General features: G+C 42.8%; 1 protein-coding gene across 1 annotated transcript in view; it reads right to left on the reverse strand.

Annotated features, from left to right (window-relative positions):
• Window positions 1-539: 539 nt before the first annotated feature.
• LOC137782835 (anosmin-1) overlaps window positions 540-24,373 on the reverse strand; it is a 38,168-nt gene continuing 14,334 nt past the window's right edge. The window contains exons 3-14 of the mRNA XM_068572501.1: window positions 19,040-19,102; window positions 18,506-18,728; window positions 14,186-14,370; window positions 13,690-13,819; window positions 10,952-11,157; window positions 8,931-9,075; window positions 8,205-8,351; window positions 5,557-5,645; window positions 4,239-4,410; window positions 3,583-3,803; window positions 2,774-2,915; window positions 540-1,696 (exon numbers count right to left, since the gene is read on the reverse strand). Coding sequence (XP_068428602.1) covers window positions 1,638-1,696; window positions 2,774-2,915; window positions 3,583-3,803; window positions 4,239-4,410; window positions 5,557-5,645; window positions 8,205-8,351; window positions 8,931-9,075; window positions 10,952-11,157; window positions 13,690-13,819; window positions 14,186-14,370; window positions 18,506-18,728; window positions 19,040-19,102 — 1,782 coding nt within the window. The 3' untranslated portion in view covers window positions 540-1,637. The remainder of the gene's footprint in view (window positions 1,697-2,773; window positions 2,916-3,582; window positions 3,804-4,238; window positions 4,411-5,556; window positions 5,646-8,204; window positions 8,352-8,930; window positions 9,076-10,951; window positions 11,158-13,689; window positions 13,820-14,185; window positions 14,371-18,505; window positions 18,729-19,039; window positions 19,103-24,373) is intronic.

Consider the following 24,373-nt stretch of genomic DNA (forward strand, 5'->3'; position numbering starts at 1 on the left):
GTAAATGAACCTTAATCTAAATTAAACTACTATTAACAAGAATGTAATGCATGTGTACACTGTTAAACACTATTCTGAATCTATGTGTCCTCCGTCTTTCATCCAACACATAAGGAAGTAAAATCATACACCCCACATATATAGGACTAACTCCCACAATGTCACTCTTGGCTTTATTTGCTTGTAAACATTCCCACTTTTAATTTCATGAGAGTGAAAGGCTGCTGAGCAGAGGAGGGATTTAATGCTTTTCTAACACAAGTGCTCTGAGAAGCTGAGTATTCTGCTGATGGGTGACGACCTCAGCGATGGTAAATCCACTCGGGCTGTTGAGCTAGATGACCTGTTTATTTGGACTTGGAGAGTGAATGTATCAGGCTCCTGGACGGATCAGTGAATATGTTGTACTCAGAGTTCGCCATGACGGCTCTTACAGCCAAAATAAGCAACATTAACTGCCAAATAGTTGAGCACAAGGAGGAGATGCATGTCTGTTTACTTCAATTAAACAAACAGCAAAGAGAACTGGTTAAGGATTATTTTATTACTTAGCATTTTGTACAGTTTCTACCATGGAAAAATAACATGTAACATTAGACTGTATTTACAATTCCATTTTTACAAAATGTCTTTACAAGATTTTTTTGCCAGTTCAAAAACTTGAGACGAGAACACACGGAACATACACATTCACACACATCCAACCAAACTTTGTAATACACACATAAATAAATATAGACATTCACTGACTGTTCCACGACAAATATTTCTACAGCCAAGAACATGTACAATTCATCATTTCCACACAAGTTATAATTTCATTAATAAACATTACGTATTACTCCCAATATAATTCTTTGTTAATCTTTTAATGAAATATTGCTAACATACTGAAAAGAGGTAACACAGACATTATTTCATGCCAACAGAATGCTAACGGTTGTCATGCAAAACCATTACTAGCTTTCAATTTGAAGCAAGTAATTCATTTACAGTTCAAAAAAATCAAATGTACTACATGCAACATACTATGTGAAATATTCTGGGTTAGACAACAATGACTTGAGTTACATTTTCCATCAGTACTGACTGTATGCCTAAGCGCCTCTTTAATGGGTAACACAAAATAAATAGATGAATTTCTACTTTTCTTTCTTTGTGAACAAACAAATGTTTCTGGCATTTCTGACCATCCATGTTCACTCATCACTGAATGTTTTTCTTTAGACCATGACCTAATTGCATTTTGCTGATAATAATTTTGATAATACCGTGTGGCTGCGTATGAGGACAGTTGGATCACAACTATTTAAGAAGTTCCCATAACTTACTAACCTGATGAGTTTCGGGATGCGTTGGTGTTACTAACAGCAGAGTATGAGACCTTGCAGTATAAATTTCACTGTACAGACCAACCCGTCCGCTGACATGTACCAGTCAAGGGAGAGGGGTTAAGAAGGAATAGCTGATGTGTTGTGGAGCCAGGATAAGATGGACCCATATTTCACAAGCAGGGGGGGGTCAGTTCATGGTCTGGTTTGCTGTGTTTCTGTTTGGTTCCACACATTCCTTCCCTGACAGACAGGAGCAGACAGCCACTGATGCTTCTCCCTATTGGGTTTGCCTCGACTTGCAGCTCAGTGCCTTTCTACTGATGGCTTCTGGTGGTGGGAGTGGTGCTGCTGAAGTCTGGGCCCTAGAAAAACAGACATTATCAGAGATTCAGACCTATGCAGTATGAATGGCCTGGCTGTTGTTGAATCATGACAGTGTTAAACATGAATACTTTTTATATCCTCTCCTTTTGCTGAGCTAAACATTCAGCGTTAAGTGTGTCTTCTTTGTACAAAGTATGTAGCAATGAGGCGCAAGCACAGCATCTTTTTCTAAAATGACGATTTTGAGGCAAGTTTGAGGCTGCAGAAACGAGCTGCGAACATTGACATATTACCCCTTTCCAAAGTTGATATGGCATTTATTTAGGGTTGTGTTTCTGGAACTCTGAATGTAAGATCAATATCCACTCTTCTCTTGGCTCTCAACCAATTCATTAGGGACAAATATCAAACTCTTCAGCTGCCAAACGCTCCACTATGTTCCCTCGCTAGATGTTTGATGCTGGGCTAGTAGCCTAACATGATACATTTTTAGAAATGTTTCACAGTAAACAGCTGCTTGTTGTGTCTGGAAATATGCACAGGACACAAAACCAACTGAAAGATACCAAAATGCACTAGAGCTGAGGGAAACTGCTGTAATTATGTTTATTCATTGCTTTAAGCGACCCCTTTCTACTCCGCATGTGACATGAGTCATTGTTGATATTAATAGTTTGACATTTTGGGAACTATGCATATTTTCTTTCAGGTAAATGATTATTTGTGTGAGACCAGTTCTCGGCTCTGAACAGTTGCCAGTTAGCATGTTAATGAGTGAGCTATAGAAGTGTGGCGGTGGATTTTGTTAACGTGGGACAAAACCTGTTTTTTCACTTTTTCCTCGTTGAGTGAAAAAAGCCGCCTGCTGGCTGTAACTTTGTATTTATCACAGATGTCAGAGTGGTATCGATCTTCTAATCTAACTATAACAATTTGAACTTAAACTAAAAAAAATCAAACCATTGCTTTTAAGGATAAATTAAAGATATACGAAATAATGTTAGCACTGAGCAGTAAAAGCCACTGAATAAAAACCATACATGAAACTTTAACTGAAAAAAAAAAATCACATTAGTGGTTGTAATGGAGCATCAAAGACGGTGATGGTGACTTACGGTGTTGAATGACTGGTAATATGGTCGGGGTCTGAAAGGTCTTGACAGTGGCAGGACCTTCCCCTCCAGTTGTTATGACCTGCACCTCCAGTCTGTAGTAGGTGGATGGCCGCAGGTTGGACACAACGAGCAAGTTATGATCCTGCCGAGTGAGGGAGAAGAGCAGCAAAAGACACACAATCAGTTGAAATACAACCGAACGTGTGCGCTTGAATTTGACAGGACTTGCATTTGAATGGGCCGTAAAACAGGGGAGTATCGGCTGTAGAGCTCTCATTGCACAAGCCACGGACAAAAACAAAGACTTTGTTTTCACAAGGCTTGCTGTCTCTCCGTTTTGGCTGCCAGCTTGATAAAGTGTGTGGTGGGTGGGTGTATTTATAGACGAGCTCTAGAGGCTGGGAGGTGCAGATAGGCGGAACGTGTTGTTGATGGAGCAGATTATGTCAAAGAGATGCTTTTTGGGAGCTCTCACGGAGGATGAAAGAGTAAGACTCGCAAGCAGATGAAAAAGTAGAGGAGGAGAACTTCCAGCAGGACACAACACTTCCTCAGATCTCTCCCTGCGCCTGTCTACACACCACTGCGTATCCAAAGATTCGTGCAAGGAGGCCACAACATTGTTATCCTTATATCACCCTCACCTCTGACAGACGCTGTGAAATGAAAAGCTGAAAATAGAACATACCGTCGGGACAATTTACAGACTATACATGACAGCATGGTCCTGGGATAAGGAACATAATCAATTTGCAGAATTACAAAAACAGCCTTCATTATAGCTATTATGGGAGTAAAAATAGACTTACTGGAGGTAAGATCTGGGACTGGGAGATGATGCTGTTGGGCAGGCTGTTTTGCCGGCTTTCTGTGGTGATCTCGGCCCAGGTGACTTGGAAGCCTGTGATTCGCTGATGAAGAGCCACTCGAGACACGCGCCACAGGAAGTTGCCAGTGATGTTTCCCTCAATGATGGAGAAAGAGGCTGTCAGGTTCTCTGGCTTAGCCAAAACCTTTGGAACCCCTGGAGCTGTGAGGAGAAAGGTGGTCTCAGTCAGGGTCTTGTTATTAAAGTGCCAAGAGCTAAATGAGAAGATTGATACTACGCATGACTGTAACTAGTGAGCTTTTGAAGGTGCTTGTATGCAGGTTATGTTACCTTTGGACAGAGTTAGGCTGGCTGTTTCCTCCCGGTCACAGTCTTTGTGCTAAGCTAAGCTAACATGCTTCAGGTGTTAGCTTCATATTTACCATACAGACACCAGAGTGTCATCTTCTCATCTAACTCTTGGCAAGAAAAGAAATAATTTCATTTCCTGAAATGTTGAACTATTCCTTAAAGAGTCTATTGATTTTGTCCATTATCGTGATGATACTAATATGCTACGGTGCCTGATTACTGTGTCAGCACTAATACACATCAATTTCAATATGGCCTGTACACCATAAACAGCTGAGTACTCACCTCCCTCCCCTGGACAGGGGATGTGCTTGTGAGTTTTGCTACGGATGGTAGCACAGGATGGTGTAAGAAAGGTGGTGCTCTCGTCCTTGGAGCGTCTCTTAGACTTCAGCATGTGAACGGTGACTTTGTACTTGCAGGAGAACAGCAGGCCTGGGAGGTTGATGTAGTTCTCCTGAGCCAAGAAACACATCATTCAGCCCTGATGACTTTGACATGTCACCCAGGTCAGGTCCCATGGAGCTTCAGAGATAATTAAATACACAGCGCGGGGCAGATCACATTCCCGCTTAGGCCTCAGGAACATGCCCCACATTACAAAATCACTTTGAACACTCACATGGTAGGGGTTAGACCACTATCCTTCTCTTCAACTTACAATATAAATGTTTTTTTTATAGCTTCCACATGTGGCATAAACACGACTTAATTAAGAATCAGCAACCAAAAAGATTTTTTTTTTAAACCGGACTAGCCTGTAAATCCCTGTTAATGAACGCTCTGCTGCCGTCTTACACTTAACAGTTATTTCAAAAATCTTTTGATCTCAACAAGAAAACACTTTTCTCATCTGATTCGTGGAAACAAAACAAAAAAATCCTGCTGACTAGTGGATTTAGATCTTGCATTTGCAATAAAGAAGTTCTACATTAAAAGGCAGTCCCTTGAGAGAGTGTGTGTATATTCTCTCTGATATGAAACAGCTTTGATTAAAAGGGAATGAGGCGCTGCGCTCACATAAAAGCACAAGGCTGGAATCCTTCCCAGCGATCTATAGAAAATGTACATTTCCTAGCAACCAGAGCGCTGGTCCCCAAAGAATGTGTTGATTGCCAGGCCTCTGCCATCCTGGATCAGCCTGAGCCCAAGCAGTTGACCCCCCCTCTCCCTCCGCACCCCGAGATTCTCCCAACCCCTACACAGGCTCTAATGCACGCTACAAGAAAAAAAAAAAACATGCACAATGCATGGCTGGGACTGTTGGAGGTGAATCATCCCCTCTCCCTCCTTCCGGGAAACATTGTTTAAGTAAATGCGATTTATTGGCCAACACACCACATGCCTGACCACACGACTGACTCATAATATTCAAAACACCAGCCAGGGATTTGCCCAGTACAAATCAAAACACAACAGGGCTTCAGGCTCACTCAGCAGAGTTGTTTTCTTTCGCTGTGCTGTCCTTTCTAAGCGCCAGAGAAAAGATAAGGCGCATGCTTTGCATAGCACAGAGCTGCTGATCATGCTGCAGCTCTATGCTTTGCACTCTGTGGTCTGACCTGCAGTCGGAAGGTGTGTGAAATGGATGATGCAGACTAACCTGCGTGACAGATTTCTCCGGTCCTCGGGTCTCGTTGTGGCTGCAGTACTCCGGCATCCACTGGACATGGTAGCGACTCACAGCAGGGTCTGTGAAAGAGGGAAGATGAAAAGGGACAATATGTCACAATATCACACAATAAAAGACACAACTGAGATCTTTATAAGAGCGAGATTGTACTTAATTTTGGAATTAATCATAAAAATAAAAAAAACAGCAGAAGGGCCCTTGTCAGTTTTATATTATTGTATCACTGTATTAATGACTAGAGTCAAAATAATTAGTGTATCAACAAAAAGTCTAGTGACAGCAATTTCTTTATGAAGCAAAAATGGCAAATATTTAATGGTTCTGAGTCTTCAAATGAAAAGATTTGCTGCTTTTCTCTTTATATCGACACAAATTGTTCTTTGGACTTTTGGCCGACAAAGCAAAGCTAGCCCCAGTCTTCACTTTGTTCTACAAAAAGCTGATCAATAATCACAATCATCCTTTAGCAAGACACTTCATCCTTAACTTGCTTCTTAAAAAAAAGCCTCAAACGAATATGATGGTCAAAAAATAAAGGTAGTCACGTAAAAGGTACAACCGCCCCTCTAACTCTGAAATATGGGGTTACCTTAAAGTAGCCATCAATATCTTAACATGCTATCTCAGGACAGTGCTGGTGTACCTTTACATAGTTATGTAACACCACAGCACCCACTGCACATTAACCAGATATCAAAAGACAGTTTTACAGGCCAAAATTATTAACTGATGGATATCTCACAAATTACAACACTCCCTATATCAGATATGCTATTACTAACTCCATCACTGATAAATAATGATAACTCTAGTCTCTAAAAATAAAAATAAAAACATGAAATAACTTCTTTATCTTTGCATTAGTTTATTCACATGCTTTTCCTGCTTCCAAAACCTTTATTTTTGTCTGCTGTAGGCTCAATTCCCAATCCAAATTTGAGCTTGAAGGATTCACATTCTCATCAGTGGAGAGACAGCCCCGGTCATGCTGCTACACAGTAGCTCTCACTCGCTTGATTGCTGTACAGTAGCTCACCAGCAGTGTTTATCTGCCCATCACCCTCGTCTTGTGTTGCTAGATTTATTATTCTTTTAACTGTGTCGCTTGAATATGTGAAATATTTCTCCGATTAATAATTGAGTATATCCTATGTTCACCCCTCGGCGGGGGCCTGGGTTGTGGTGGGGAGATAAAAGGGGTCCTTTGAAGGTTTAGACACTGATCTGGCACGTGGAGCCCCTGAGCTCTTTGGAAGCAGAAGAGAGGAATTACAGGGAACCGGGAAATTGAGGGGGAAAAATAAACAAGATATGCTTAGCCGGTCTGACAGAGAGGGGAAGTGGTATGTATAACAAGAAACGGGACATGAAAATCAGGTAGAGAACAGAACCTCAGCAGTGTTCGATAAATCATGGCTGGAAGAGAGCCTAAAAAGTGTCGCCGCGGCTGGACTGCTGTCTTTTGTCTGGATGTTGGGCAGACAGCGATATATTATCTGAGCTGCTGTACAGTATGGTTCTCTTTCGTGTGATGGAGACAACCCAGAAGCTGGGCTGGTGCACATCACAGAGACAATGAGTGAGAGTTTAATCATGGTTCAGTTAACCTGTCCTTTCTCACAAACCAGATGTCCATAGACTATAACTCTGCAGGCCATCTGCATGTCTGTATGTTTACAGTAGTGGAACCCAGGTTGTCCGAGTCAAAGCCAGGGCCATCTTTCACACTAATGAGTGGCAGTGGCACACACACTGCACTGCAGACCACCACTGGAAACAAGAGACAGAGAAGCTGGACCAGGATTAATTCTGCATTGCAACACTGTGATTCCCAAGCCACACTTGATCCCCGTCAGCATCACTCAGCTCTCTGAGTCCAGGCCAACCTTGCTAACAGCTCTGGGCCAACTCCATCTTCCCCTTCTGTCTCTCCCTCACTCTGATTCAGCAGTTGGTGTCTCACCAGGCCTCCTTCAGCCAGGGTTTGCATTCTTGACTCTAAGATGTAGAGTTTGGCTTAGGCGATGACATATATTAGTAACATAACATAGACCAGTGAATGGGACTTGACAGGTTACCCTGAGAGCGTGGCTTTCAAGGTTTCCATATTTCCACTCTGGTGAGGGTTGGGGAATGGACGCCGCAGGGACAGGCATTCCTATTGGCTTTAACCCTTTACGGTGCTGCAACCCACGACTGTTTCTGTTCCCAATGACATCAGGTCTTGTAAAACAAAAACGGGCCGCTTCAGCTCTAATTCGAGGGGGTGAGGATCTATTAAATACAGCTGTCAATAAATCGCATCACACGGCTCAGGCTCTGTGCGTTTATTGTTCTTGTTACTAAACGGTGGCTCAGCGCTAACAGTCCATGTGCCTGTGTACACCAATTTGTCCAGCTCTAACATTACTGAGCTCTCACAATGACACATTGTATCATTTATTTAATTTACACCATCTGATACCACATTTATAAAAACAAATCTTCCATTGTTTGAGTCACTGAGAATCGGTCCTAACACTTAATTTTGGTGTACATGAGTCATAGTGATTGATGGGCATAATGGGGTGCTAATTAGATTCCAACAAAGCTGTAAATCAATATTGCATAGTACATACCTCCCCGGTTCTTCCAGTAGACACGGACCTGCAGCTGGCCATCCTGGTAGAAGGGTGTGCCTACCTCTAGAGGGCCAGAGGGGCGTTTGGCCAAGGTCGAACCAAGAGGGGATATCTCCTCCTTCTTTGACTTAAGCACTGATTTTACTGGAAAGAGAAAGGAGAAATATTTGCTGCTGTAGCTAAGACCGTGACTGTGTTGTGCTAAACTCTCTAGCATGGTAACAAAAACACACATTATGTATTTGCAGCAGCTTTCTGCATAAACGTTGTGTAACTCGATGGCTACACACGGTACTACAAAACACGTCCAAGGTTAGAGATTCAACTGCCTCTTGAGCCACATATGCTTAAAATGAACAAACCCGTAACACTGACGGTTGGTCTGCGATACTAAACACACAGGAGCTTCGACTAAATGCAGATGTACTGTCAGTGCATCTCGGCCATTTCTTCTTTTTGCAATTCTCATGATGCCTGAAGACTCTCAATAATTTCAGAAGAGAGTAAACTCAACTCTCAAGGAAAACAAACAAATGAAAAGAAAATTGGATTTTGCTAGATTGATTTAACCAAATACTTTCAGTAGTGCATGGCAAATCAATAAATGTCTACAAGAGTTTTTTCAGTCTGGACCAAAGTGGTGAACTTCCATACCCAGTGTCTAAAAACACATAACAAGTCTGACAGCTGAATTCTCTACAGAATATTAGCACCAATGTTTACCTGACTCATTATTCTTGCTGGTGCTGAAGTGGAGAGAAGCCTTGGAGCTCTTCAGACGCACCTGTCCCCAGTAGGTGACGGCCTGCAACTCCACGGTATAACTGCTGTTTTGTTGCAGTCCCTCCAGTTCCACCCAGCTGTGAGCCTGAAACAATGGAAAACACTTGCATGTTGGCATTTGTTTGTTATCACACTGTCACTTGAGGCTCCTTTCAAAGCCACGTCATGGTCCCCGCCATTGTACCAGCTCAGTCAGCCGGGGCCTGTGGGAAAGCCCTGCTTATTGGGAACACATGTGGAGCTGGGGAAGGTATTGTGGCAAAGAGATAGGCTTCAGGCCCTTGTGAGGGAGCCGTGTTATCAGAGACTCCCAGGGCTTCCTCACTGTGTTTGACTTGCAGCATTCCACCAGCAGCGTGAGCTTGATGAATTCTTGTTATTGACTGTGCGTGTTTTGACATTCCTCTACCAGCAGGCTGCTTTCAAAGCCCTGAGGTGCCAAAGTGGAAACCAGTAGTACATGTGTCAATGGGTGTCTGGTGTCTCCCATCTATATCTCCTGTGTGCCACATCTGTGACGCATTTCATAGACTAATTCAGGAGAAGACTCCATAGAGGTGTGTGTGTGAACTGTCTAGACAATCTGTCTTTCTGCTCGGGTCTGGAATGAAATGCTCCTCACAGATACTAAACCACAGGTATGTGCTATCAGGTCACATGATATTGGATGTATTGTGCAAATGCCTCACAAAGCGAGTGTGTAATTTATGAAGACAGTCTATGATTTATCTATAAGGTCAAGGGGTTCATCCTAAAAACAATTACATTTGACAACAAATACTATCACAATATTATTCTGTGGCTTTCTGAGTTGTCAAAGCCAGGAAGTCTAACTTTGTAAGTCTTTAGCTTGCCTGTTTGTTTAAGCATATAAAACCAAATTGCATTTATCCTTTCTTTGTGATTGCAAGTGGGGGGCTTTGTCGATGTTACGACCCTCCAAAAAGGGACATGAACTCTTCTTTCAGTCTGTGTTGATAAAGTTACAGTATGCAAACTGAAATGCTTTAAGGCATTAACAGCAGGAATCATGTGTTTTTCCCTTTAATATATATATATATATATATATATATATATATATATAGATATATAGATATATATATATATATATATATATATATTTATTTATTTATTTTAGTATAAGACAATGTTTCTTAGATGTTTTGTTCTGTTTTTACTGAGTCTTAGCTTAGCCTTAGTTTAAATATACTATAGGCATTATAGTAAAAGATACAAAAAGGATATGAAGTATAGTTATACAACTACTTGACTTTGAGACTATTGAGATCTATTAAAATACAACAACTAAATAGATAAACCTGTTCACCACTTCCGAAATAACTAATTAAACAATGAAAAAAACGAAAGTTCCAAAATACAAAACTGCAAAAGGGGGCATAAATTGAGATATTTAAGAAACACAGACCTTGAAATTGTAATTTACAACTATAAATATGACTTTTTATCATACTTGATGTGTTTTGTTTCAAAGTCTTGCAGTGCATTTAAGGTTTATTTTATCAGTATATAAAAACAATGAATAACACATTGTATCAATCTGTGTATGATTAATAGCCATGCAAGTTTGTAAATAAAGGTAATTCGTACTCTATGTTTATCCTTTCTTCCACTGAATGCATTTACAGTGATGTGAGGCCAGAGGAAATGCTGAGATCATTCTGGATAACTCGCTGAGAGACACAGAGAGAGAGAGAGATAGATAGAGAGAGAAAAAGATAGATAGATAGAGAAAAAGATAGATAGATAGAGAGAGAGAGAGAGAGAGAGAGAGAGAGAGAGAGAGAGAGAGAGAGAGAGAGAGACAGAGAGAGAGAGAGAGAGAGAGAGAGAGAGAGACAGAGAGAGAGAGAGAGAGAGAGAGAGAGAGAGAGAGAGAGAGAGACACACACAGACAGACAGAGAGAAAGAACAGATCACTGAGAGACGGTTGAGGAGATTACCCCGTTGGTGGTCTTTCTTCTTTTCTTCTTGGATGGCACCAGCGACTTGGTGGGCACAGTCCAGCTCCAGAAGATTTTGTAGTGATGTATGGGGATATCGGGCTCCTCCGGCAGGGTCCAGTTGAGACGGGCTGTCACCAGGCCTTCGTCACCCAGCGTCACGTTGCTGACATGCAGACTGGTTGGGCTGGGAGGGGCGGATGGGTCTGTAGACATAGCATCAAGATGAAACAACACAGTCAGCGCAGTACATCTGTAGACGTTTAGAGTAGAAGACAAAAAAGGCCTCTGGTTCTTGTATGTGACAAATCTTGAGCCAAGGCAAGTATAATTTCAGGTCGAGTGCATTACAGGCCAAGGCACCTTTCACCACTCGCGAGTCAGCATTGGAGTTAGGGAGGGGGACCAGTATGACACTGTGTGAAGCAATTAGTCTTCCACTGACAATCTGCCACAAGATGTTATGACAGGTGTCATGTCACGTCTATGACGGCGTTCGGCAGGACCGAGAGTGCAGGTCAGGGGTTAACAAACACATGCAGCTCACTTCGGCTTCACACTCAGCATTCCTGTGCTCTAACTAAGTGTGTGTGCGTGTGCGTGCGCGTGTATGTGTGCATGTGTGCGTGTGTGTAATGATGGTTCTGAACCCTGCTGAATGCACTGTGAGCGAGCTGATGTCAGCCTCCCAGTGCAGGAGCAGAGGCAGGGCCACATAAATGGCAGACCAGAGTGAATGGCCCCTTAATGAGAAAATGATTCACGGCACAGCCCGGTTGGCTCTCCTTTCCTCCTGCCCTCTCCCACCTGAAGCACATTTAATCCAGTCACACAGCACAAGTGGACACATCGGTTCTCCATACCAGCTGATGGTGGTTGTGCAAGATAAATAAGCAGTCAGTTCTTACAAATTGCCTTAACAGAGTATAGTAGTCCAAAATTGCAATCAGATGATATGGCCGTAATATATAAATAACAATGGCAAGACAGAATAGCTGATGGGAGCTCATCAAATCCATGACAGCTCCCATCAATCTATCAACGTCCTGGCACCGATTGGCCTGATTGAAGATCGGCTTCCATCCCTGAAGCAGAATCTTTTTCCCACCTGGCGTCTGGCTGTTTGACAGCCTACCAGAATGCTCTGGGGAGTAAATGCATGCAGAGGGATTGACAGGACAGATCAACACGCACACACGCACGCCACCAGAACGCACGCCACCGATACTTTCGGATTTGGCACAGGTGTCCAGTATTTGGCACAACACGGTGGTACTTCAGTTGTTTGTCAATGCTCCATAACTCTCTATATATGGATGAATACATTAAACTGGTTTAGCAAAGTACGTTGATGTGCTTGGAGCATTACACAGTTCACCAAATTAAAATGGCCCATACAACAAAGACACTATTTTACGCGATATATCTAGAAAGAAACTTAAGTCAGGGCTGCGTATGTCTGAATTAGCGGGCACAGGTCCTACCTTTACATGTCAAACAAACACACTCTAGACACATTACATTCACAACTCTGTAATTCATGGGAACCACACAACAATTGGCCATCACTTTAACAAATGCCATCTGCAGCACAACACTGGGATTCAGTGTCACTCAACACTGAAAGTGCAGCGTACAGGAGCAGAGCAGCTACACAGGATTCCATCAGAGCCTGTTCTCTAATCTGTGGCAAAGATCTGAAGCACATCTACGTTACGTCACTCCCTCTGGAAGCAAGACAACACTTGCATTCATTTGAAACCTGCAATATCCTGACTAATTCAGACATATTACATTTTATATGACCGTAAAAAGAGGGAAACCCCTTCTTTGAAGACATAAATAAAGATCTGGTTTCAACGCAGGAAAAAATAAGTTTTCCACACCCAGTCGCTCCTCATTACTCTACTTGGCACAGCATGAATTGCCATTTCCACTTTACTCACTGGGTAAATGTGCTGAAGCTGTGGAGGGGAAGCTCTTACAATCCAGGTTAACAGGGTTAACAAAATAATTCAAAGGTAAACTTCCTTGATACAGTTTTCAATAAACACATCTAAGCAGTGTGAACCCAAGCAGTCAGAAGTGATAAATGTATCTTTGGCTTAACCAAGCATATTTTAGTCACAATTGGATTTCTGACCAATTTTGAACACTACAACATTTAGTCCTCTAATGTAGTGGTCCTCAACCTTTTTCCAGGCAAGAATCCCCTAACCAGGACAAAGCATTTTTTTTGCATTTTTTTGGTTAAAAAAAACTATTTAATACATTTGTGCAATAAGTGTCTAATTTGATATAAAATTGATACAATTCAGTTAAAGAACTTACACATATATTATTGAATATTTATTAAATAACTATTTTTAAAGGATTTTTGAATTCATGCTTATTTAAAATTTATATTTTTAAATCTCAAGCACCCCTCCGGATGCCTTCAAGTATCCATTTGAGAACCACTGCTCTCAAGAGAGTTATGGTGCACGTAATGGAAATTGATTTGATATTTTTTGTCTTTAGTCAAACTAAAGGCAGAATTCCTTTGGGTCTGTGATTAAGAAAGGTCCACCCCATACACTTGGTTTCTATGGTCAGATAACAAGTTAAATCAGCTATTAAAACTCTTTTCCAAAGGCTCCACCTGTTCCAAGGTCTTAATCATAACAAATGGAGGGCACTGGGTGTCAAACAGGAACTTAAGGCCACACACACATGCATATGTATACACACACACAGACCTCTGGAGGAGCGGAAGTGTTTGCTGGGCGCAGTGAAGCCGCGGGTCCCGTGGACATTGACTGCAGCAACTCTGAACTGGTACCATCTGCTGGCTCTGATGTCGGCCAGTTGGACACGCTCCTCTGCAGTCTGAGGGACAGATGGGGGGGCGGGAGAGAAAACCACAGGGGTCAGGGTGCACGCAGGGTCACAGTCCCATGTGATTTTGCTGCCACATCAGTCATCTGTACGTTACTCTTTGCCAAACTTTCAAAGACACTGTGACTGTGAGGAATGTGCAACCATGTGCAACAGTCTGTCAGTGCACTGCAGCACTTCCACAGCTGCAGCATGTGGCACGCCGGGACATGTGAAGCTAACATTTCTTAGTGATCCAAATCCCAAATGTCTGATCAAAAGAATCCCTCATTTGATGGGATCTACAAAGCAAAACATGTTTCATCTTACTGACGTGCTTCAGGGTTTCTTTCGCATGTACGCTGTGTAGATTCCTACCTGTGCCACGGTCTGCCACTCGGTGGCATCGTCCTCGCTCGGGTGGATGCCATAATTCCAGCGGCGCTGCACCACATAGAGGACGGGCTCCACGGAGATGTTGAACTTGGAGGACCAGCGGATCTCCAGCTGACCCGACGACTGCTCCAAAAACCCCAGCTCTTTCCTGGGCTTCAGAGGGACTCCTAAAAGTAAAAGCAAGACAGACGACACCGTGCCAGGAGTTAATATCACCACTATGTGGAACACTGCAGGTGAACTTCAACATGAAATGTGCTGTTTTCCTTTCTTGACTGGAAAGATGAATGACACCATCAGAGTTGGACAGATTCAGATTTGAAAATGAGACATGACCTCACCGCAATAGATTTAATTCATGCTGCGGGTCAACAGCATCATCTTTCTACTGTGACAGATCGTGATATTTCCTGGCCAGAGGAACGCGTTTTAGTAGCTGCGCTTCTTAGTAATGACACAGATAGTTTGCATCTAGGTATGCGAGACGGTGGGCGTAATGTTTCCCTCTCTTGCAGACACAAGATACACTCGTGCAAACATACACGCATGCATACAAAGTTCATTTGCATCATTGCACTTCACATTCAGCTTTTCACAGGAAGTGGATGTGGCCATGTGCAATAAATTTGGGATTTATGAAGTGCAGGACTGGGCCAAATGCTCAGCCAAGTCAGATTGACTACCTCAAGTAAATGGATTGTGGTGCAGCCGTAGTGAGTTGTTGATTGAGCGTTGGGCACAGTGATAATGAGATGGAGATTGGAAAAGCGAGTTTTAAAGTACAGTAGAAGGCTAAATACATCCCGCAGTTCTCAATAAATCAACTGGAACTTCAGACCATTATGTTGGACCTTTGTCGCTGTTGCACAGCCCACCACCGCGCCGCACTTATAAACAGCATTAACACATGCTCAAGGCTACTGCGGTGTGTCAGTAAACAACATACTCAAGACTGTGTTTTGTATGCAGAGTGTTTGATCGTCTTATATCTCTATTCAGTCTTCACACAAGGAATGTAAAAGTGATTTATGCATATAAAATCCTAGAAGATTGAGGAGGGTCCTTCAGCCAAATGCTTATGGAGTCAGTACTTTACTTTGTCCCACTGATAACAGCTTTCTACACACCAACAGCTGGGGGTCATTGTGCTATGGTTTCACAGCTCAGCGGTTGTGTGTGTGTGTGTGTGTGTGTGTGTGAACAAACGTGTCACATTTCCTGTGCAATACTGAACACCAAGGTAACCACAGCATTCCTACCTCTCCCTCTGTCTTAACTCATCTTTCGACAAAGTCACACAAGTACTCCTGCAAAGCACAAACTACACAAAACTGCAAAACACACACACTCACGCACACACACATATCTTTCTTCCGCAATACGTGGGAGGGCAATGAACACTTTCCCTCAGCTTGCTCTTTCCAAAGATAACTTTTGGGTCAGGTTTGGTCCAAGAATCATACAACGTTCATTTTTCAATGGCTGCACGCTTTCTCCAAACCGTGATGCAACTGCTGCTGAAGCAAGAGTACGGCGTCCATTCATGTCCTAACCATGCCATCAATTACACTCCAGGAATATAATTCTCAATACTCACGCACATACTTTCATAATGACTGCTCTAATCATAAGTGTTGAGGGAAAGACTATACAAACACTGCGTGTAGCATGAGGAGATACCGTAATCTGATGGACAGATTAACTCTGAATTGTTGTGACAGTGAAAGGATAAATCTCGCTGAATAAAATTTCAATCTGACATCTACATTTTTCACATATTATTATTTTATTTGAACTGCCCATGCTGCTCCTTTGCCAGTTTCTCTCACATTGTAGTGCAGCATTGTGCACTCTTTTTGATCAGAAAACACTCACGTAGCACATACTGTAAATTGGGTTACATCACAGGCTGTTTCTTGAAATGAGAGAACTAGAGAGAAAGATATGGAAATGGAAGACGTAGAAGAGCCTAATAAACCACCTATCAGGAGCACCCCCACACATACATCTTCGAGACGGCATTACAGAGCAGATGACATGTGCAACAGCATCAGGTTCTATTGATGTAAAAAAAAGAAGCTTTGTTGCTTATCAAAAAACCAGTGGGGGTCCAGCGTCTCAGACTTTTTTTTCTCTTTCAATGACATACATATGGGCTGGGTCCCCTAACCTACACACACACACACGCACACGCACACACACACACACACACACACACACACACACATCTGAGAGTGATCTCAGTGGGGGAAATGCTTCATTTCTCCTCACTTGTGTTTGCTAATGGCTTCCAGCATCACGGCTCATCATGGCAAAGACTACACACAGACAGACTTGTGCACACATAGAAACGATTATGCTCTTCAACCCATGAGCAACTAATTAGACCTTTAACACTGAGGACCGGCACAGGAATTCCATCCGAACTTTCACCAGAACGCTCAGTGTAATTCAGTGTAAATGCAGTGCTGACGGCGACCCGTCATGAGCTCAGCGTTTGGACTAAACATCAGCATGTAGGCTGCTTGATTTGAAGATCTCACAGTGTGGTGAATAGTTTTCATTGACTGGGTCACTGCATTGAAATGTTCAAGGTGACGCCTGCTTTCATCTTCCTCCAATAACGTACTGTTCATCTTTGCATTTCCAAATCAAATGAAGAAACGAGCATGCTCTTTTGTGTGCACAAACTCAAAAATCACATGCTTTTGCGGCAACACACAGTTTCACATGCTTACTCGTATACTGCAGTGTAATTCAAAGCACACAGTCGATCACAGCCGCAGTTCAAAGGTTGATTTAGACTCATCTTTCGCCACTCTCACTTCAACATCTCCTCAACTTTGTTCTGGCCTCAGGCTACCAGCAATTGTGCACATATAGTGTATATAATATAGTTCCAGCTCCATCTCCAAGTTCAGAGGCTATTGGTTCTCTCACATAACAGCTCAGCACCCTCAGAACATCAGAACGCCTTAGGCAGCACCATTAAAGTCTTTTACTGGAGCAAAGATTCCTGGGTACATCTGTGTCTGTGAAACCCTTAAGCTTATCCAGTGAATTCAAGGCTGAATATATATTCCAATTTACAACAGAAACAGCATGAGGGATGTGTGGGTGAAGTGCAATACGAAGAGATAAAATAAAGATGTATGACACTGAGCAAGTTGTCAAGAATAGATCAAGATAAGATGGAATTTGCATTGTTGAGATTTAAAACTAATCTTTGACAGTGAGGGATGAATTGGTCCAACACTGTTTCTGAAAATGATGCAAACTGCAACATTTAATCACATTAAAAGCCAAACGTTACCATTGGACCATGACCAGTTATGACACATCATTTATTGATAAAGATAAATAGAGGAGGAGGGAGTATCCTTGATTCAGCTGGAGAACTGTGTTAATCTGGTTCCCCTTGGAAACAGTGAGGAGCAATGATTAAATGAAGAGATGAGTAGCTGAGTGCATGGACAATTAAGCAACTTTATCAGCACACACAGTGTAACGAGTGCATCCTAGTCTGTGAGCCTGGCTCCCAGTCAAACTCCATTATTCTGTAATTAATAAATGATGATTGTGTTTATGTTTCTCATTAGTGTTTTGCATCATAAACTATCAATGAATTTTCATTTAGAGCTGCAATACATTTTTTGGGCCACTTGGGGGTAGCGGAGACTAGTTGTGCGTGCAACATTGACATATCATCACCTTTTAATGTTAATACGTTCGCGGTTGCTTATGTAAACATCCAACAGTAAAAGAGCAACATTATCATTTATTTGGAGTTGTTCAGGTGCAATTTTTTTGTTGGTTCCCTACTATGAACGACCCCTTTTACATTGGCATATTGTTTTTAAATGTTCCTATTAGGAGGTGCTGGGGAAATAGATATTGGATAGATATATAGAAAAGCCATGAATGATGCAAAGTTTTCAACCGTTTTTTGGAAATCAAAACAAATTAGATGGGGACATTGAATAAAGAAACTGTGATGATAAAATTTAAAGAGTTTTTGAGACAAAATTCATGATGATAAAATAACATGGAGATCATGGTAAAATGTCAAAGTCAATCCTGTATACATCCAAAAATGTTTTAACTTATATGGCCTTGCATATCACATATTGCTCACTTGTACTTTGTTACATAGTTTATTGCGTGGAGGTGTGGGGTTCAACCAATACAATGTAACAGTCTTGTTACAAAACATGCTATAGTATTACAATTTTAACAATTTGTAATGTTAAAATGATTATATTGCAAGACAACGTGGTGCGGGGTTACCCTTTATAGTATTACCTTTGTAGAGATTCTTTGGCAGCTGGCAGGTGTGGCCACAGCCGTTGGAACAGCACTTCTTCACGGCTGAACACTCTCCATCCTCCTCACAGCTCTCCACGCAGGCTGCTGCAAAGCCGCTGGCCTTTTCCGGGGCAGGACAGTCGCCTTGCTTCACCCCCTCCACTGACTTTAGGAACTCACAGCTCGTAAGACACTCATAGTGTTTCTTGGGAAAGAGCGGCTAGTAGGGGGAGGATGAGAAGAAGGAAGGGAAAATTTATGTCAGATTACTTTGAAAGACTGACCTGTTGCAAACAGGCAGCTCTGTGAGCTAACAGGGATTGTCCTGTTTACATTTCAGCATATGACTCACCAGAGCGGTGGGTACATTCAAACCGCTTTGATTCAGCCTCACAGAGAGTGTCATTACGACGCAGAAAGAGTTACTTTACACTCCTCTCAAACTTTCCTCTTATTGAATTTTCCCACTAAGTATGAAAAGCTCAAACACTTCAGTCTGAGACGACCACGATATTTGTGGTAGTGACTTACCTCGCACAAATCCTGGCACTGGTTCTCCTTCAGGTCCCAGGTTTCCTTGCAGGGCTCCAGGCACTGTGAAAAGGGGAGAAGGGTGTCAGTTCTTCAAAGAGCGAGCCACATCAAAGAGCCAATGCTGCGTAGATGGTGCCTTCTGTGCTCGGGCGCTGGCGGTCTGACAGACACCTCAATCAGCCACTTCCCCTGCACGTTCAAAACAACCAGTCACACCTCTTTTTGTTACAGATCCCTGGCATACCATCAAAGCACATAAACCATCTCCTGCGAAAGCAAACATAAGGCAATGGGGTTGTCCGTTATGAGCAGTCAGGCACACCCTTGCTGCATCTAGAACTCTACTGATGCTTGGATTTGGTGTGTCCTGACGGGTTCTTTCTTCATGCCTTAACACTCCTAGCCTCCCGTATACTGTCTACGCCTCGTTCTTATCCCACCACTTCTGCCGCTCATGTCTGGGCCTGATACCCTCTGGCACCGGCACCAACCTCTCTTCTCTTTACCACGCGGAACAGAGAGTGCTTCGTAAATGATACACTTGGTTTAATGTTCTTGGGATTCCCTCATTTGACACGTGGAACAAATCTAGTGAATGCTTGGCATAGACATGGGATAAAAGAAAAACCTCAGCATGAGTGGAACTCAAAGTCATTTTGCCAAACATAATGGGATGATAAACTTGAAAATGAAACTTTACCAATCTAGTCAAACTCCTCTTGCTTTAAATATTACAACTCATGCTGGATGGATCAAATTCAATAAAAGTGAATGCAATTCAACACAAAGGTCCATGTTTTCCAATAGAATCAGGCAGATGCTGCTGTAGGAAAGAGAATATGTTCAGATGGCACTGAGAGAAGCAAGGGTTTTATATGCTCCTGTTGCTGGCCACAAAGAGCTGGTGTGAAAGAGAAGAGCAGGCTAAGTCAAACAGTCAAACCACTGCCAGGCTGCTTCTATGCTGTACTGGGAGCAGCCCAAACCACACCAACCAGAGACCTGCCAAAGTCAGTCATTCAACTCTATTTAATTTAGACTCCTGCATCAGTTACACTACTTAGAAGAGGCCGAGCAGTACATTTTCAACACATTCTTCATCTGGGACTGTCCAATAGGTTCGTTCAGTGGGAGAGGGAGATAAATCTCCCAAAAAAGTCATCAGAACAACATAGTGTTATCTTAAGTATTGTACTGAAGAGTGGTGAAATGAGGGCACCTACTGAAGGAGTATATTTTTAAGTTGATGTAAGATATTTCACATCTCAGTCAGGGGGCAGAGTAGTATTTATGACTCTTTATTATGCTCATTAACCAACTTCGTCGTTATTATGCCATTGCCAGGGAAAAGTTTATTTGCTTTTTATGGAGTGCTCTGGACGGGCACACGGTGAAACATAAACCTTGCTTCTGGAAGACGATGCTGTAATCAGGACCACGCACATGTCTGCCAGCTCTAATTTACACTGAGCTTCAGCTCTCAGCTTTGCTCGGCCGCATCTCGGGAAGCCATGTGTGGAGAGTGTGTTGAGTGTCGAGCAGTCATCTCCAAAGGGTGGATGAGGCTGTGAGGGAAGGTACTTTCTTAATTACTTCATAGCAATATAGACATCCCTCTAGTGATATTATAACATATCAAGTGCCGGAGGGATTATTGGACACCTTGGAGGGAGAGAGTGTAGTTATGACAGCTGAGGGCTCCAAATAAAAGTAATGTGGTTTCCACCGAGCTGATCAGGTGAAACCACTGGAACACCTCAGAGATTTAAGATGACATATGAGCTCAATTGTGCTGTCAAAGCTATGCCTCAGCTCCCACAGAGCAAATGTAGTTTTATCATCATCTTCTATTAATAATATGGTGACCTTATATCATTAATTCCCGTACTCAATTGTGTCCTCCGAGAGTAGAGCCTGCAGCAAAGATGGGCAGGAGCAGCGACATCAGCATCCCAGCCTCACACTACCGCGGCGCAGGAACAATAACTGTGTGCTGCACCAGTGTCTGATGGACGTCCAGCCAATAGACGCACATGTTAAAGCCCCCAAATCCCTTCTACAAATCACTGAACATACACACATAAGCCAGGGGATCAAGCTCATTTTACTCATTGAAAGATCTTGTGTGCATGGACTGAATGCATTCCTTTGGCTTTTCACGAGTATGAATCTTTTTCTGGTTCACCACAATCACAACTATACAAGTGAAAATTGAATCATCATTACTTCGAGATGCTCGGGCTTGCATGCCAAGCAGCATGAATTAACACAGCCAGTACCAGGGATATTGCAACACAGATCAGAATGCTGGCTGTGTTTAGTGTTGTCTCACCCTAAGAGTCTCAGTTTTTCTTTTTAACTCTTCAAAGCAAAAGGTTCTCAAAACATTGTTAAAGTCTAACAGGAAGTTGTATTTAAAAGCTTATACATCATAAGGAGAGGGTTTTTTTCTGAATGAGCGGTAACCTTAAAAAACGATGAGCATTTGTGTGGAGGCAGTGGGAGCTCCCTGCAGGTGTGCTGAAAACTGACAATCTATCAGCGTTTCACCCCAGCCACACCCACAATCTGACATTCAAGGAGGTAAGTGGAGGGCTGACGACAGATGTCTTGCCAAAGCAAATAGGACGGCTGGATATAATTACAAAGGTGCTCTCATCAATCAATTGCCTGATTCTCATTTGCGGAGTTTGGTACTCAATGTAAAACCATCGTACCAATGACGACAAAAGCATGCTTGGATAGTGCCATAACATGTTTCAAAGGGTCTTGTGCAATATTAGTTGGCAAATATTAGTTGGCAAATATTAGTTGGTTCCAACAAGGCCCTTAAACAGCTGGTCATCTTGCGCCGTCGATGGCTGGGATAATGTGACTTCTGAGATCTATTCTGGGATAACAGACCATGGAACTGGAGTTGAAGACATAATTGAGCTGGACATAGTGTATCTGCTGGGTTTGGGTGCCAATGTCTGGGTCTCCCTCAAGCAAATCTCTCCAGCTGGCAACACAGCTACCATCTGTTTGAATAGCGCAAGGAATGCATGTAATCATCCAATGATATGTTAACATATCTCCGAACAAATTTCTACTTAAAAGACACAACTGGTTCTACTTTGAGATGTAAACAAGAGCATGGGGTTGCTTCTACTTACCAGAGCCCTTAGTCTTAACAAAAGCATTTGAACGGCTGATTTCCCCTTTGTCCCCTTATCTTCCTACCCAACAGTGACACATTCTGCATGGTTAAGTAGGAACATCCATAGCAGTCTTTCACTCCCCATTTCACGCTGTAATAAAACGCAGCAGTTGTTACTCTGGGGGACCCTGAAAGGCATTCTGTGGGGCCGATGAGAGAGTCAGGCTGAATGGCAGCCAATGCCACAGCCCATCTTCACTTTGTCATTGGTGGGATGAGGCCGAGGGGGTGAAGAGGGGGAAGATGGGGTAAGAAAAGGGAAAGAGATGGGGGATGAGGGAGGGGGAGGGGGGATTGGTGTGCACGTAACTGCCTTTCCCCATCACTGGAGCATAGTTATCTACACCCATCATAAAACTGCTAACTGCCCCAAGTGGGTAGCTGGAATAACATAAACTATGAAAAAGCGCATAAATAAAATGTCATGAAAGTGCTTTGTTTTAGTTAATGAAGCATGAACTGCTACCAGTCGAGATTGCCCCTGGGCTTAACAATACACAGTGTATACAAAATAAATGATGGGTGATAATTCATGCTGATGCAGATGACATTTTGCCAGAACACATTAGTACAGTCATAGGGAGATGAATGAGATGGCTATGACTGATTTTGTTATTTAGTAAATTTAATTCAGCAGACACAAAACCATGCACCCGTACATGTAGGGTCCTGCATCTAAAAATGTGGACTTCTCAAACTTGTTTTTCACTGTTATCCGAGCCGAACGTATCAGTCCCAGCACTGATGGTCAGTAAAGCTCAAGTGGTGCCAACAGGCTTTTACAAGGTGCCTTTGCCGTCCCGTGGGGCAGGCCAGCAGCTGTCTGCTTCTCTGGGAGACTCAGATATAGAGAAATCTCTGTTGTTGATCACACATATTGTAAATCTCACCTCCACCAATCTCAGTGAGTTATGGCTATTTTCTGCTGCCCCGGCGCTTTTCACACTCCCTGCAACTGGACTCAATTATTCCGGCAGGTCTCGGCCCCGTGCTCATATCTATCGACCCATCCGGGAGCGAGTCGCCGAGCTCGGCGCCCCCCTCTCCTGAAATTAGGCACTTACTCCACGTAGTCACTCACTTCTCACTCTATTTCACTTTCATTTGGCTGTCATCTCCCCTCGTCGTTTCTTATCCGCCTTTCATTCTCCTACATTCCCATACCACGTTCGCTGTACTCCTGACACATTTTAAAACACATATTTTCACTCCTTTTTTTGCCTACCATCTGCACAAAGCCAGGGAGAACATGCTCAGAAAAATTGATGCTTTCCAAAACTCTTTCCAAAGTAGATACATTTGAAAACACCGGGCTCACATTGCAGAGCAAACAAAGAAAGAGCTTTTTATCATGTGATACATCTTTCACAAACATGGCCATCGCACTTTCACTTGCCAGCAATATTACGGGGCCATGTTTCTGTAACCTCTAACTTGTTTAATTTTGTGTATTTTCCAGGCCTAAAGCCAACCGCACAACACAGTTGATGCCACTGACACATGTTTTGTCTCTGTTGTAAGACCAGCACACAAAACAAATCTGGATTTAAGTTTGCCATTCAATGCAATCTTGGCAAAATATATATTCACTGAAGGTGGTGGATGAAGAGTTAGTTTGCAAGCAACCGTACCACCATGTCTGACTATAGGCTGAATTATACTTCTGCAACTCCAACAACGGCTGGCCACGCAGTCGGAATGACGGACTCGTTTAGATTTTTAGTTCCCCTGCGTTTTCCATACGCCAGAACATTAGGTGGCGCAACGACCTGCGCAACGACCTGCACACCGACATTCATCGATATCTCCCTCCAGGAATTCACCTCCATCTGCGTGTCCTTATACTCCGCCAGACGGGTTATATACATGCTTATATTTGTGGTCCTCTTCAGCCAGACGTTCTTCAACAAGATCCATTGTTCGTGTTTCTGCTACGGCTTTTAAAAATAGCGGTATTATGCTATAAAACCGGAAATGAGAGACTCAGAAAGGACGTGGTTAGCGGACCAATCACAGCCTTCCGGGTTGCATACGGCTCGCGTAGCTTTGACGGATAGTCAGAAATTTGGGGTGCCGCACGCAAAATGGCCGATTTGACCACGCAAGGTCGGCCATGCATGTCTTGCGTGCTT

The sequence above is a fragment of the Clinocottus analis genome, unplaced genomic scaffold (assembly GCF_023055335.1).
Source record: "Clinocottus analis isolate CAN_PGR_092001 unplaced genomic scaffold, fCliAna1.0.p SCAF_12, whole genome shotgun sequence".
Classification (NCBI taxonomy): domain Eukaryota; kingdom Metazoa; phylum Chordata; class Actinopteri; order Perciformes; family Cottidae; genus Clinocottus; species Clinocottus analis.